This window comes from Protomyctophum bolini, assembly GCF_963924005.1.
Source record: "Protomyctophum bolini genome assembly, chromosome: 21".
Classification (NCBI taxonomy): domain Eukaryota; kingdom Metazoa; phylum Chordata; class Actinopteri; order Myctophiformes; family Myctophidae; genus Protomyctophum; species Protomyctophum bolini.
The window spans coordinates 11846856-11863944 of NC_137882.1; the positions used below are offsets into that span (position 1 = coordinate 11846856).

Consider the following 17089-nt stretch of genomic DNA (forward strand, 5'->3'; position numbering starts at 1 on the left):
TTTGCATGAAACGTGTGTTTAAACCTAAGGCAGCTAGCTAACATCATTATTGGGTGGCTTAGCAGGAACTCTGCACAACACATCCTGCTTTGTCAGGGGGCTGTTAGAACCCATGTGCAATTAAAAGTGAGGATGTTCTGCCAAAGTGAAATGTAGCTTTAAAGGGCAAAGCTTTATGAAACCGTTAGAGCATTAACACTCCCCTCCCCCGTTCCACTCTGAGGTCACAGTTATCCCCAGTTCATTGTGATTTCACACGACTATGAAATCAAAACTGTTCAAGTGCGACAATTTTGTTGCAGTCGCTCCGATACAGTATCTATATGATGTCATCATTGTTCCATAAAGAAAATGATAATAATTCAATAAAGGAGAGATCACACCAATATGGAATAAGCAAATGTTTATTGGAAAGATTTTGGCAGCGATTTAGCAAGCAAAATGGCAAACGTTTATAGCAGAAGATTATTTTTGCGATTAGACTCCAATTGTATTTATTGAATTAGATTAGCTTTAAATATTAAATTGAATTAAATTGTTTATAGGATCAAAAAAAGTAAATTAATATATGATAACACAGTAGTAGCTTTTTCATATTTTCTATTTTTTGCATATTTAAAATAATAACATTTGTAATACAATAAATCATTGTCTTCGTGTAACTAATCAACTGGGGAAGTTTCATGGTGATAACAATTTAATATAGTTATGGTTTTGCCCACTCAATTCATAAATTTACTTTCCAAGCACAAATAACTGAACCGGTTCAAATTGGGAACCAACCGGTGGAAAAGTACAGTATGTCACAAGTCCAGTGTGACATAATGGGTTTTTCCGCAGTAATATCAACTGCAGGAGCCCTGCAGTAGCTGCAGCATACCGTATGACTGTCAGTCAACTAGCCTACTAAGGACTGCAGGAGCCCTGCAGTAGCTGCAGCATACTTATGACTGTCAGTCAACTAGCCTACTAACTAAGGACTGATTATTTCAATACAATTCAAAGGGGCTTTATTGGCATGAGGAAAAGAATGCACGAAACAAAGACTAGTACATTTATGTACATAAATCATTTAAATAAAATAGAATAAAATAAAATGAAATAACTCAAAGGGAATAAAGAGTGTAAACAGAGCTGTGCCTGGAAAACTAGCTTGCAGCAAGAACCAGGATAATTGTGCATTTGCTGATAGGAGCAGTTACATGTAACTGAAGCATATCTTATCTTTGTATACTTTTGGAACAATATTTCAAGGTTTAGCTGTCATTGGTATAAAACCTGTGAGGGTATATCAACAATATTAAAAGTACATAGGTAGCCGTAGTCTTTCAAATATATTTAACGGAAGTTGCTCTGTGCACATTTTGATTAATAGACCATAGATAGGGTGGTTTGTTTCAGTTCACCTCAAATCTTGCTGCTGTGTTTGCACACGTTGTACTTCACCAGCAGATATGCAGATGTTTTTTTGTCTTTGTTTACAGAGGACATTGTGTGCACATCTTGTACCTATATTTATGCCAGGCCAGGTGCTGGACATCAAGGCAGAATTTTTGTCATGTTTTTAAATTCTCTTTCATGATTATTTTAGATTTTGTTATACAAACTGTTTGGCTTCAATAAACATACAGTAGATTGTATCCAACGACAGACCTAGACCTAGCATGCATGCTTTGTTCTGAATTTCTCATTAGGGTCCAGTTTTACCTCATCTTCAATAAGTGTAGTATAGACATGCATATTGTAACAAATATCCTCAACAAAAATGAAGCCACAGTTGCATTGACACCTGATGGAATTATTTTCCCAGTGGCTCCAGGTGCAGTATGTGGATAACCAAAGTCTATCACACCCAGACAGCTAATGTAGCATAAAAAGAACAGCTCCAATATTTGCCTGTGGTCAGAAAAGCAGGTCCTGTTTAATGAAGTACAATGTGCATTGAATGACAAATAAATGGTGCTGGTTTTTAGGCCAACAAATTGCTCCGTGCATCGCTAATAAGGTTAATTTGAGTCCCAGTGTGCAGGATCGAGGCATTAGGCTAAGTGTTTATCCGCTGCAGTGTGGTTCCTTGTTTGTCTGGCAGGGGAAAAAACATGATGGATACTGTGAAAGCCCAATTTATTCATCAGGGCTGAGACAAAATAGGCACTCTAGTATTACTCATTCGTTTATCATATTCTCATGTGTTACATTATAATATCCTACTTTGGTTTGGATTCTTACATAATAAGTTAGCCAGGGTAATCAAGTTGATGTTGTAGCTAATGCATGGAATCAATTGCTGCTACTCGCTGTGAAATAGATTTTAAAAGACAACAGACAAACATGAGATTAAATCAATAACAATTTAACAAACTGCACACATAGCAGTACCATTTGTCAGGCATTTATGTATTTACATATATTGTATGTATGTATACTATTTAATGTATAATGTATGTTCCTGCCTGTATGGCCCATTTCCCCAAAACTGATTACACTTACAAATGTAGGTGCGGTTGACACAGCACCACGGCTATCTCCGGTAATGATAAACTTCCTTAATTAAAAATGGCAGACTTTGAGAGAGCATGTGGAATGAATTATTCCTCGCAGATACTCCCAGCGCCTCTATAGCACTATTCATTCCAATAGACAGTTTATACATGCTGGAGTGCTAAGCTGGAGGCTGCTGTTCAATTCACCAGGGCTACTGTTGCATACAGCCAGTCCAGATAAGCCTCATTTGAATAATTCCCATATAGCTCCGCTGCGTTATCTCTGAGTTTACCAATCAGAAATGTGTGGTGTTTTACTTACTATGTTGTTAGACAGTGTGGCAACCAATAACAGGCTTTGGGCATTGCTTTTTTATTTAGATAATATTGACATCAGATCAGACCATCAGAGATCTGTAGAAGGCTTTGCCAGTGTGCAGAAACTGACATTTGAGTTATTTTCATCTATGTTTTTGTTGTTTGTAGTATAGGGAAAGAAGACTGTGCTGCACAGTAGGATGCTGGCTTTTGGGGATTTGATTGCAGGCCACTGCTGAGTGCTGACAATGCCAGTATTCTTGGGTGTTGGGAACTTGAGAGGTCTCAAACAACTCTAATGGCTAATCTGTGGTTTGGCTCTATAAAGTTGCTCTATATAAAAGATTATCAGTGACCTGCAGCTTGAATTGACCACTTAGTCTAAGCCTAATTACCTGTATTTTTGATACAGGTAATTACTTCCTTAATGTTAACAAAGTCCACACCCACAACACCAGAGGGAGTGCAACAAACCATGTGCAACCCAGATTCGGCACAAACAAGGGACTAAATTATTTTCGCTCCTATGCCACCAAAATGTGGAACGCCCTACCAACAGTCATTAAGACATTCAATCCCCTCGAAACTGGCCCCCGTAAAATCTGATTCGCCCCCCCCCACACCCCTTTTCCCCTCACTGTATATGTATCTTTTCCCTTTTTACCTCCTTTATGATGAATTCCATTCTTCTCTTTGGATTTATAGAAGTGTATATTTGTACGTTTCTAAATGTTTTGATGAATTGAACAAGGTGGACCCTCTTGTAAACAAGTGTAATGCTTTATTGGGTCGTCCACTCACAGTTAACAGTCTTTGTATTGAGTTGTGCTTGAATTGTACTGTAATTCTGCAAACTGTTAATATTTCAATCAATCAATGTAAAAAAACAGCACCACTTGTGACGTCATGTGGCAGCCAAGTCTATGGACTTTTAATGCACTTCACTTAATGTTTTGGGGGCGCTAGCCCCTCCTGTGCACAGCTGTGTGTGTATGTCCATAATGAGCACTGTGAAAAAGGCCCGAACCCCATGAGCGGTGTAAAGCTTCCGAACCACACTACACAATAACGGAAATGCACGGAATGTGTTGATTTGATTGGCTGAGCATGGAATGTGAGGTAGGATGATGTATGATTATAAGAACGCCCCTCACTTCACGATTTGTTTTTTATTTGTGTTTTGTGAAAGTTTTCATTTATAATGATAATTATGCCCAAAATAGGGACTCCCAGGTTAATGTGGTTAAAGACAAGCTATGAGCTCACTAGTTTTTGAGGGGCGCTAACTCCTCCTATGCCCAGCTTTGTGTGTCTCTGTGATGATTTGATTGGCTGAGCACGGAATGTGATGTATGACGATAAGAGCACCCTTCACGTCACACAAGTGTGATTTTTCCTCTTCTGAAGAAATTTCTGCAAAGAAACAAAACAAGCAACAGGCCAACTTGGAACAGTGTTAAATGGAGAGCATTAGGCCTGGTCTGGCCAAGTCTAACGGTGTGTTAAATGGAGAGCATTAGGCCTGGTCTGGCAAAGTCTATCGGTGTGTTAAATGGAGAGCATTATAGGCCTGGTCTGGCCAAGTCTATCGGTGTGTTAAATGGAGACTAGAGCATTAGGCCTGGTCTGGCCAAGTCTATCGTGTGTTAAATGGAGAGCATTAGGCCTGGTCTGGCCAAGTCTATCGGTGTGTTAAATGGAGAGCATTAGGCCTGGTCTGGCCAAGTCTAACGGTGTGTTAAATGGAGAGCATTAGGCCTGGTCTGGCAAAGTCTATCGGTGTGTTAAATGGAGAGCATTATAGGCCTGGTCTGGCCAAGTCTATCGGTGTGTTAAATGGAGACTAGAGCATTAGGCCTGGTCTGGCCAAGTCTATCGGTGTGTTAAATGGAGAGCATTAGGCCTGGTCTGGCCAAGTCTAACGGTGTGTTAAATGGAGAGCATTAGGCCTGGTCTGGCCAAGTCTATCGGTGTGTTAAATGGAGAGCATTAGGCCTGGTCTGGCCAAGTCTATCGTGTGTTAAATGGAGACTAGAGTATTAGGCCTGGTCTGGCCAAGTCTATCGGTGTGTTAAATGGAGAGCATTAGGCCTGGTCTGGCCAAGTCTATCGGTGTGTTAAATGGAGAGCATTAGGCCTGGTCTGGTCAAGTCTATCGGTGTGTTAAATGGAGACTAGAGCATTAGGCCTGGTCTGGCCAAGTCTATCGTGTGTTAAATGGAGAGCATTAGGCCTGGTCTGGCCAAGTCTATCGGTGTGTTAAATGGAGACTAGAGCATTAGGCCTGGTCTGGCCAAGTCTATCGTGTGTTAAATGGAGAGCATTAGGCCTGGTCTGGCCAAGTCTATCGTGTGTTAAATGGAGAGCATTAGGCCTGGTCTGGCCAAGTCTATTGGTGTGTTCAATGATGGATCGTATGAGATTACTATGAGAGTATGAGATTAAACTTGACTGATTTCCCTCAAAGCTTGCAAGTACTGTAAAGGCCTTCATGACATTACAGTACCGGAGTGTCTACTATCAACATGGGTCTATTTACATGTACAGTATATTTCATGCTAAATCGTCTAGTGAATGTTAACCAGTAACATTAGCATGCACAGCGAGAGTCCAACGTCCAACGTGGGGATATGGCCTCTGCAGTATGAATATATGAAGATGGATATTGTCTGCTGGTTGCCAAGACTATTTTCAGTGTGGCTGCGGCTTGTCCCTGGGCTCTCCGTGATCGGCTTTGTCATCGGGTGTGACAACTGATTCAACAATCAGTGGATGAGCAGAGATACACCCTGACACTGACTGTCACATATAGTACACACCACAGAAAAATAATAGGTCTTTCTCACTCTTGAGTAAAACAAATGGCTCCCCCTCCCCCTCTGTATTATCCAGAAAATGGAAAGTCTCAGTGGAATTGAGGTTTTGCCATTTAGACTATACCCTTGAAGTGGACAGCTCTGATCTACTACCCAGACTATTACATTCCAAGGTGTCAATTTAATTCTGAGAGTGAAAAAATTACCTGCAAGGATGCAGTGTATTAGTTCTACACCTGTCATGTTGGGGACCAACACTGTAACACATGTTTCATTCAAACAGTTTAAATTTGTCTGAACAGTCTGATTGGCATATAGATAGAACTAATACATTATTTATTTGTTTGTTATTTGTTTGCGACACCTGTTCCAACAAAAGGACCCCAACATAAATACGGTAGTAGAGTTAATCTGATTAGACTACCCCTATCCACCCCCCCTAACCCTAACGCACGCACGCACGCACTGGCGCGCACACAACCCTGCGGTAATTATGGTCATATGAGTCAGGCTAGTCAGCTACGTCTGCAAGACTGATTTAAGCATAAAGCTTGAATAAAATTCCAAGCGAAAATAGCTGGTCTTTATCGTTGCAACACTCTCGTCTTTCTTAGCCTATTTTCTCTCTAGTCAGACTCAGTTGGCCACTTCCAAGTTCTGTTCCACGACTGCCGAGCTAACGTCCTTGTGCTTCACTCTCCACTCCAGCTCCTCTGTGTTTGGACTTGCGGTTGCGGCTGATGGTCTTCTAGTTTTTGAAACATATATTTCTTCCATTGCCTCTATTGCTTTTTTCTGCTTACCTCCACATTTTCGGTGCGCACCGACGGGCGACGAAAGAGCTGCTGAATTCTACAAAAAATAGCCGGAAGAAACGCACACCTTATAGGCTTATAGGCTACTCTACTTTTTTCCGTTTTCACGGACACGAAGTCTGGTTACAGGGAGATTATTTTCAATATTTCCCCGGTTCCCCCCCTTCTTAAGTGTGATAGGATTTGTGGCGCACAGCGCACTGGCTGCCGCTGCTGACTGTCGCCGCCAACTCATGTTGAATGAAAGAGCAGCAGCGGTTGGAGGAGGGCGATCATACATTAACTCTTGCTGGCTGCAGGGAGTCAGGGACGCAGTTGACAGAAGAGAAGACGGAGGACTCGGAGGAGGATGCTCATGGAAGCAGAATGCACTGCTTTGAGAGAACGCAGTAAAGGAACAATATGAGACCAGAACGAACCGCCACTTAATATTTTGACTTTCCTCTGACTGTCTTTTTCCCATTTTCTTTTTGTTCTTCTTTTTTTTGGGACACTTCGCAAAATAGTTAGCGCGTATGAAAATGTATGTTTTTTCATGCTTTTGAAGGACCCCTTTCCTGATAAAGGGACTAATAATCAAGGATGCCTGCCTGCCTTAACCCCAAATCTTAAAAGAAGATTGCAAAGGTGGAGCGATTTATAGGGAAGGCTGATGACGGGACTATTAATCCTTTCTGTGCATCAAAAGCACCAAAGGGTATTGGAAACGTTTGGATGGAAATCGGGCGAGTGTTTAGACCTGTTTTTGGTTTTATATGAAACTGGTGATCAGTTGTTGCGACATCTGTCAGGAATTCCAAATTCTCTTTCAGCAGTTTATTGAGAGGACTCAAGAGGACTGAATTTGCCTTGTCATTTCCCCCGAAATATTTAGTGGTAGCGTTTTCCCATCTATTTTAGAATATTCAATCTCAACCTTTTTCTCCTTGAAGTATTCCTTAATCTAAATGGAATTAGTTGAGTCTGAAGCCCTTTGTGAAAGGAACAGACATGGTACATGGGAACAGCTTCCTTCACGGTAAGTCCATGAGTAGGCTATGACTCAACTGAAGCTAAATTGGCCAGGAGGTCTATCATATCATTGCCTTATTTAATTTTACACTTCCATTGACTGTTAGTTTACAGTAACATAACAAAGAGTGATCGGGCTATTCCCCTAACGTTGGAATTATTCTGTCAGACCTACTTTACCTGCAATCTTACAATCACTCAATTAGATAATAATGCATTTAAGAAGTTACAGTATAGGCCTGGACTCCACTCTACTGTAAAGAGGTAGACTGTCAGATACAGTGATAGCCTAAGTTTTTATTGTCAGCCTCTTCCATTTCCAAGAATTAGTGAATTCCGTTGTGTGCCATTACATTGCTAGAGCTCTACTCTTGTGGCTTGTTATGGCCTATGGGGCTATATGATAAACTGCGCAGTAAGCCTACCAAATATTTCCTGGTGCTGACTCAAGCCCTTCCTCAGGTCAAATGAAGCCCAGTTTCAAAGCTGGAAAAGAGGCAATGGAAGAAAACTGCAATTCAGAGTATTCCACCAAAATGTGCAGTATTGATGTGTGTGTGTGTGTGTGTGTGTGTGTGTGTGTGTGTGTGTGTGTGTGTGTGTGTGTGCGTGTGCGTGTGCATGCGTGTGTTTTCTTGCAGTTGTTGCAAGTCTTCTCATACTTGGGTTGTCTGGGGCAACAAAGAAGGATACAGCAGGTATAGTCTTTACCCATCATCACCACCACCACACATCTGTCCCCGTGTTATTCCCTGGTTGTCAGATGATGGTTGATGTTTCATTCACCACAATTTCATGATTGTTAACTCTTTTTCAATTCATTTCGTTTCAGTGAAAAACAATTCTGGAGTCAAGCCTGCAGGCCAATGTGGAACCTGGGTGAAAGAACCAGAAGGTGGACTCTTTACCTCTCCAAATTACCCCAACAAATACCCTCCAGAGACAGAGTGTGTCTACATCCTTGAAGGTAAAGATTCTCTTTTTTGAGTGGTGCAACCACTCCAAGGATCAGCAATGTCCATGTTCACCTATGTGTGGTTAACCTATGTGACGTTAATGAGCACCAGTATGAGTACCAGTAGGTGCCACCACTCAGTTAGGTCACTGTGATTTTTACATACGATCAGCTTATTGACTGTGCTATGTGAAGCAACGGTTTTCAAGAGGTCCGGGACCTCTACTTGAATCCTAGTGCTGTGAGCTTGAGATTTGGTGTAGAGGGAAAAAGTGCAGACCAAGTATAATGACCAATGGTCAGGTTTAGGGTTTTAAGTGGTTCAATGTCTGAAAATACACACCAATTTCTGCTCCCAGATATATCTTTACTTCAAGTGGTAACGTTTCCAGCAGAAGCTCTTCCTCATACTATGAAAGTGTTTCTGAAAGAGTGTTGTCAAAGTCTATACAAAAACATTTAATCTCCAACATAATTGTATACAACGTGGAGTAGTAGAGGGTCCATGCTTCATCTATCTCACCAAAGAGGTTCTTGCCCTGAAAAACATTGAGGACGCACGCACGCACACCATTGTATACAGTATGTGTATGGTGTGCAACTGCATGTATGCAGGTGTGTGTTTACTATTTATGCGTACGGTGTGTTGTATACATCATACATCATCTCATGAACAACTGAATTTATATGATTTGCTCGTCTACATATGACGTACATTTTCCCTTCATTGTCAATGGCATTTAGTGTTTGTGTTATCACAAAATTACGTCATATTTGGCGGACATTTGACCTAATTTCTCCTTTCATTGTCAATGGCAAATATGAGACGTGTGGGGACAAGATGACGTAAATGTTCCATTCATTGTCAATGGCATTTAATGTTTGTGTTGCGGACATTTGACCTAACATTTTGTGGGGACAAAAGCTGTAGAGGGCTATAGCGCCCCTCAAATATAGAGAAATACTTTTAGTTTTGTCTGATATTCTCTTCAGGTTATTATGGGCAGGAAATCAGAGTCTAGGGATCAAGTGGGAGACTGTGCTGTAATAGCTTGAAATTAGAGCATAAGGGTCCATTTCAGTCCGTTAATTCTTTGTGCCAGGAAATTATAGTTGATTAATCAGTAGAAAAGATCAGGTTAACCTGTAATTAGCCACATTAATACATGGCATATCAACTGTATAGAGACACTTATCACTGTTCTAGCAGTCAGAGAATTATCCTTATTGGCATGGTAGCCCAAATAAGGATGAAGGCCTTTATTAAATGGGTGTGTGATGAGATTGGATGAACGCTGATCAATGCATGAGTGTGTGATTAATATTTGACTCGTAATATTTGTTTTCCGTCTCTTACTTTGTGTCTTGCAGCCCCACCAAGGCAGTGTATTGATCTCCATTTTGAAGAGAACTATTCTATAGAGTCCTCTTGGGAATGTAAATTTGACAACATCGAGGTACGGGATGGCCCCTTTGGCTTCTCCAGAATGATTTCCCGATACTGTGGTCAGCACACCCCGCCTGACATCAGGAGCACCGGCCGATATCTTTGGATAAAATTTGTGACCGATGGTGAACTGGAGGCAGTGGGATTTTCAGCAAGTTACAACTTCACTGCAGGTAAATTTGGATTTCTCTCTTTACTTTTTTTTACAGGTGGCTTGAAAAGACGGCTTTCAACAAATACCCAGAGGACTGCTAGTCTAGTGGCGAATTGGCGATGTAGTCGCGAGATTTTCATGCTTGGCTGGCCTCCACGCCAATGGGAGACTAAGCCTTACGGCCAATGAGAGATTAAGCCCTATACGACCCGTTCAGACAAAAAAATATACCTTTGCGCCGCCATGTTTATCCCATTGATTGTCTGTGCAGACACATGCAAAGAATACATATAAAGAGATATTTCCATGTCATGTTACTGTCATTGACATGTGGCCAGCTGTGTGACCTGGAATATTGATGCTATAGGGGACGGGTGTATCACAATATGTTTGGAGGCTTGGCCAAACATCTCGATATTGTGACGATACTGTAGTATCGTATATTTTCTCACTCACTTTAATGATGGAGAAGTGTGGAGATGAGCCTCTTACCCCTGGCCAAAAATACATGTGATACTGTATTTTATAATCAGAGTTCAGGGCCCAGAGGACTTGAGGGAACATGTTGGGCTAATCTCTATGGTCCAGCACAATCTCAGTAATTATTAGTATGTGCAAGATGTTGGCCCTTGTCATTTCCATAACCTTTTGGCTTGACATCGCATTACTGAGGCAACATCGAGGACTGATGACAAGGCATCAGGGCACAGCTGATGATGTAATATTCCTCCACCTAACCTGTGGTTTGATAATTCTGTCAATTTGACAGGTTGAGGCTTGAAAGGCACAGTGCCAGGTCGAGGACACATGAAAGGAATCCACTTTCAATTACATGAACCCCGGCCTAAATTTCTAGAACGTGCTGTCCTTAATTAGAAACTGTATATAAAGAAGATGAATATTAGACACATGAACCCTAGCGTGCCTATTCTGGGCATCTCATAATACGTGAGCGTTCGGTGAAACTAGGCGAACATCTGACTATAAATGCACCATATCTCTGTCTGTACGTACGTCTGTACATTTGTACATCTGTAATGCACGTAACTCGAGAACTGTTCGCCCAACTGACCTCAAATTCAGGGTTTAGAATGGTCAAAAGGCCATAAGTGTGATCTGGCATGTTTATCCCATTGATTATGACTCATTACAATTCACAGAAATAACGACCTTTTTCCAAAGCATTGTCAACCGTAGTTTATTTCGTTTTCAGTAATTTAAAGGTTTTAGATTCCATTCATTTCAGAATTGTATGAAAACCTGCTTGCCGAGACCTACAACTGAGATAGGTAATCCAACACAGTTTATTTTTTGGTTAAAGTCAATTATATTATCGTTGCGTTAAACATTCATTATTTGTAAAAGTCTATCTGATAATCCCTGGAAAAATGATGATTGATTGATTGATTGATTGATTGATTCATTATTCTTGATTTACAAACTCAAACATCCATGATTTAATGTGCAATGAGGTTTAGCCAACACTCAATCATTTTGTGTAATTTCAGAGAAAATTGGAACAAAAGTTTAATTGAATAATAAAGCCATTAATGGAAAATGTATGTATGGGGGAAGCTACAGCTGAATGGACAGTGACAACGGTCTGGTCGTTTAAAGTTAAATGACATGTCATTGTTGATTTATGACATTGTCATAAACTATAAGGCCTCCCACCAGTACGCTTTTAATGGACTGGTGTCTTCCTCTCTGGAGTAGAGTGATTGCCATATTGACTAATGACAATGGAGCTGTTGAGGTGAAGAGTGCACGGAGTGATTTATATCGATAGTAAAGCCCATGCCTATGTTTTTATAGAGAAGAAAAAATTGTCACGCTCTAAATGAATGAAAAGAGTTTGATATAAGGGGTGAAAAAGTATCAATCTGGGGCGCCCGGCACCCACTGGGCTAGTGGTCTAGGCTTCATGCCACATATAGGCCCTCATTTATCAATTGAGTGTAAAATCTGCCCCAAATTCGAGTGTAGGTTTTGTAGTACACTCACGTCGCCACGGCATTTATAAAGTGATCGCAAACAGCTGATCCTTCCTTAATTTCGTTGTGTGTTGTATCTTAAATTAATAAAGAACGAATACCTGCATGAATTAAATAATAGCATGTAGTTGTAGGCCCTACACGGTTTCCCTCTCGCCTCACTTGTCTGGCTGTCATGTCCACGCACGCACGCACCAAGGCTACATATGACACACAGTTGCATGGAATACGTTTGTAGGCTAGGCCTACTATATTAATTTTGTACCCATTCGTGAGCAGTGCACAAAAGCAGTCATGTACTGTAGCAACTGTCACTGTGTTATTAGTTGTATATAGCCTATGTACAATTAAGTCTTTATTCATTTAATATACAACAAGATTAGTGAACGAAAACCTGAACCTGTGATTCTGTGAAGCATTCATTAAATAACATTGCTCACGTCATTGGAATGAGTTTGGACGCGCACAGCCCTTGACAAATGCTGTTTTGCAAATAGCTGCATCTCCTCCTCCTGTTGTCTCTGTCTCTGTCACTGTCGTGACCATGCCCGTTAATGACAGTTCAGTCAGACAACTCAAGGAGGATGTAATATATATATTTATTGAATATAAGATAATCAATGCAATATATTTATTATGGTTTGGCGATGTATTGGATCTGCTTTTTAGGTACTCAGGTCAAGCGCATCAGTCCCGACCATAGGGACTCTGAATCCCCCCGTACCTAAAACAGTAGATCCAAAACGACAGGTGGTAGCTGGGGTGGAGGTGGGTGAGCACTTTGTATACAGCAGCGCACAGTATACAATAAGCAGCAGCAAGCAGGAGGATGAATGCAAAACCTTCAGTTAAAGTAGCCGGTATGAGAGATGGGGTGAGCTGTGATTGGCTGAGTGAATCATGTGGATGATGCTGCGGTGGCCCAATTAACGGCCGGCGCGCTGACTGAGGTTCCCTGACTGAACTTGCTCTGCGCATGTCTACGACAGGCGCAAATGCTCATGTGTCATAAACGGGCACTGGTATGCAACAGTATGCAAACACTGTTTAAATGGCTTAAGCATCTAACTTGCAACATTGTTTTTAATTGCGCTATTTTAATTGCTTGCACACTTGGAAATATCCTACCAATTTCATATGACATGCCTTTACAAAATATATGTTGTACTATGTATTAGAAAACATATGTTTAGATGCCTGTGACAGCATGTCAGCAGTTCAGACAATGCTGCTCCGCTTGTGTACGACAGAAAAACAGGTTCAAGGACGGTTTTGCGGAAATGTTAAAGGCCATAGGCTCAGGCCTGACAGCGCGTTGCGTGTTCGAGTCCCGTTCATGATGACCTTTGCTGCATTCCCTTTTTCTCCCTCTCACTTTGCTGTCTATCTTCACTAATAACTATCAATAAAGGCAAAAAGCCAAAAACAAAAAAAATAAGAAACGGCATCAATCTTACGTTTTTCTATAAAGTGCTAATGAAATATTGTTTTAGAGTAAAACAAAACTGACTTCCATCTTAATAAGAAGTATTGGCATATAATTTACATAATTAACATATAAAAGTCCCAATTAGCTACAAGTGGCTCACATACAGTATGCAACTGCACTGCTAACGCAAAGCATGCTAACCAATTCACATAGCCCTCTGATGAATGAAAGGTGCAGGAGAGAAACGACTAACAAAGGCGCCAGGAATCAGTGACGCAAGCGAGATACCATCTCTTCTCTGTTTTCCCACCCATCTTGGGATTATAGATAAAACCTTTTTATGAGAACTGCCGCCCCTTCAGGTTTCTGAAAATACCCCTTCAGAGCTTCACGGCCATAATGACTAGTGCATGTAGTATTTTAGCAGCTAGTGAATGAGAAGGCAGAGCAGTAGGCTACAGGAATCTCGCATCAGTCTGAGTCATCACATATTCGGAGGCACTCCAAGGAGTCGCACGGAGCTGTAGCACATTAATTTGATTTGTATCTGACAGCTGTGTTGTTGATGGGAGTACAATGTACAAGCACCAGAGTTGAGTTAAAACTGAGGAATATATAGCACTGCAACGTGGTTACACCATCCATGTTAAAAGATTTACGTATCTTATACAATATGCCTTCTACTTGGACAATGTTTGCATTGCTGAGCAGCTCTCACAGCAGTCTTTAAACCACTGTCCCACGTCAGGTTGTGTGGGGAATGGGGATAGGAGTCTATTCGGGATGAAATAAGAAATGTAAAGCAAAATGAAGAGCAGAGCCACTGTATTCACTGAATTAATTCAAATTAAGGCAGATGTAAAGATGGATAATAGATTGTACTGTATTTTGTCATTGAACACAAGTGTACAACAAAAATGTCTTGGGTGGCATCTTAATGTCAGAGCAAACAGAGCAATAGAATGCAGTATGGTAGCAACATAGGTACTAATAAAGATAATCAATAATCAGACTTTTAATCAACTGTGTTCGGGTTTTGAATCTGATAAATAGCTGCAGTAGATTCCATCTGGTCAGCTGCATTCATGACTCACCTTCGTTTTGTGACTGATGGCCGAACCTTGCACTGGGGCCAGAAATTACCCACCTGTGCCTGTGCCATACTCCCCAAACCATCAAGCATATACTGCTCCTTTTGTTCCCTAGAGTACTGTACAGGGCTTCATAGTCTCTGTGTTCTCTTGCAGGCTTAAGAATATGTGTATTATTGAGTGTAGCGAACCCAGCTGGCCATGAAAGGGTGAAGCCAACCGAAGAGTTTTTAACCAGTTTTATTTAATATCTCAACGTGGAAACTACAAAAAAAAACATAATACACGCAACAATGCAAATCAATAATCCATAAACACTTATCAAATGGTACCACAATACAATACACTTAATGCATATACCATATAGCCTGCCCTACATAATCATCATTAGAAAAATGCATAAGCCGCATAACAAAGTCCAACAATAAGGCCAATATAAATGGTACAAGTAACAAGAGCAATCAGAAATATACCTTGTCCCCCTTTCAGCTGGGCACTCAACGCTTATTGACCGTTGACCATAGTTCCATTGGCAATATAACTGAAACAATACATTCAACCATTAAACTTACAGATTTCATGTCGTAATACCGTATATTACCAAATAGTAGCCCGGGCTGTTAATATCCAAAAATATCTGACCCCGGACGTTTATAATAAACCAGGCCGTTATATGCAGTAGGCTGTTATTTATTTTTGCACCAGCCAGCAAGGTATATGATAAACATACATAGCAGGCAAAGTCTTTTGTCTTTTTGATTTAATATTGAGAATAGGGGAGTTTATAGGCAGCTCCTGCTGCTTAATTTGACCCAGATTACAATATTATAAACATTTTAAAAGGCTGTCATATAGCCTACACTTTATATATTTTTTCAAATGTTCTTTCAAGGTTTGACCTGTGCTCAGCTTTGTAATGAATTAATTTTCAACTATTTGAATAAAGGTCAGTGAAATTAACCTCCCTAATTGAGCGAGTGTAGGCATAACAAGCTCACCACCTCAGTGCATGAAATATAGGCTGCAGGGCTAACAGCGCTTGGGCTTAAATTTACCCTACCATCTCTCTCCATATCGTTTGATAAAGGAATATAAAAAACATGAGTTATACACCCAATGAAAATATGAGTAGTATAGACCACTTGGAATTATAACAATCGGTTGAGGATTGCCTGAGTATGGAACGAGTTAAATCTAAACTTTTTGCGTTGCGCTGAGTGGTGGCGGTGTTTTACCTATACTTGTGAGGACCTCTGCTTGAATTCATGGTGAGTGGCGCTGGCGCACGCCACGCACCAAACATGGAAGATCTGCAAGCTCATAACACGCTGCAACACTTGGAGCTTGTAGATACACGGATGAAAAAGTTGCCATAAGTCGCCATAGCCAACAGCACCGATCATAAGCCAGGTTTCACCTGGCAAAAAGTTTAAATATCACTTTCGTATGTGCAATGGGTTGGAGCAACACATTGAGTGGAGGGTCTCACTCAGTGCATGTGTATAGCATGTGTATGTATCTACTGTATGGAGGCCACAGTGGCTCAGGAGGTTTAGCAACCGCCTAGGAATCTGAATGTTCCCGGTTTGATCCCCGGCTCCCCCTGGGTTATTGTGTCCTTGAGCAAGACATTGAACCCGTTGGTGTGTGTGTGTGTGTGTGTGTGTGTGTGTGTGTGTGTGTGTGTGTGTGTGTGTGTGTGTGTGTGTGTGTGTGTGTGTGTGTGTGTGTGTGTGTGTGTGTGTGTGTGTGTGTGTGTGTGTGTGTGTGAGTGTGTGTGTGTGAGTGAATGGGTGAATGTAATGCACGTGTGAAGCACTTTAGAGAAAGTCGATATATAAATGCACCAATTATCATTTACCATCATCCAAAGTGCCTCAACTACAAAAAAGGACATGGCCTCTATTACCACTTTATGATGAGAAGCCCTTTTATCATAATTTCTAAAGGGCTTTACATTAAAGCAATACTGTTTCCATGTAGCCTTCATGAAGAATTATAGTTATGGTATGGTACATACTGTATATTATAGGTCATGGGTATTATATCATACTGGTATCTTTGTCGGGGGCAAAATGTTTGAAAAATGGTAAACAATATGTATATATAATATATATATATATATATATATATATATATATATATAATAAGACCTGTGGAGGGGAAAGTACAGTACAAGGGGCAATACAAGCGTTTATACGTGGGCGCGGTCCCGTCAAATTGTCGGGCACATGATCGTTTCGTGCACATGCCCGCGACTGGCCAGACCTGGATTCAGCTTTTTCTTACACTTTCTATGTCGCGCCCCTCATGAACAGACCTGTCGTTGATCCAGGAGTGAGGCGACAACGTCTGCATTCATCGATGCCCGTCTGAAAGTACCTTTACTGTTTTGGTTCCTTTGCCTAGAAACGGAATAATCCTGAGCCATAAATTCTACCAAACCATCCGCAGTAACCTCGTTTTAGTGGCACATTTTTGTTCACGTTTGACTTAGTAGTGAGTACTAGTCACTCAACAGTGACAGTGACAGTTCACGACATAGTGGCACTTTCTTGCACTGATTGGTCAATAGT

General features: G+C 41.0%; 1 protein-coding gene across 1 annotated transcript in view; it reads left to right on the forward strand.

Annotated features, from left to right (window-relative positions):
- Nucleotides 1-7422: 7422 nt before the first annotated feature.
- neto1l (neuropilin (NRP) and tolloid (TLL)-like 1, like) overlaps nucleotides 7423-17089 on the forward strand; it is a gene marked incomplete at its 5' end in the record, with an annotated part of 80255 nt that continues 70588 nt past the window's right edge. The window contains 4 exons of the mRNA XM_080793553.1: nucleotides 7423-7450; nucleotides 8085-8141; nucleotides 8276-8410; nucleotides 9770-10018. Coding sequence (XP_080649679.1) covers nucleotides 7423-7450; nucleotides 8085-8141; nucleotides 8276-8410; nucleotides 9770-10018 — 469 coding nt within the window. The remainder of the gene's footprint in view (nucleotides 7451-8084; nucleotides 8142-8275; nucleotides 8411-9769; nucleotides 10019-17089) is intronic.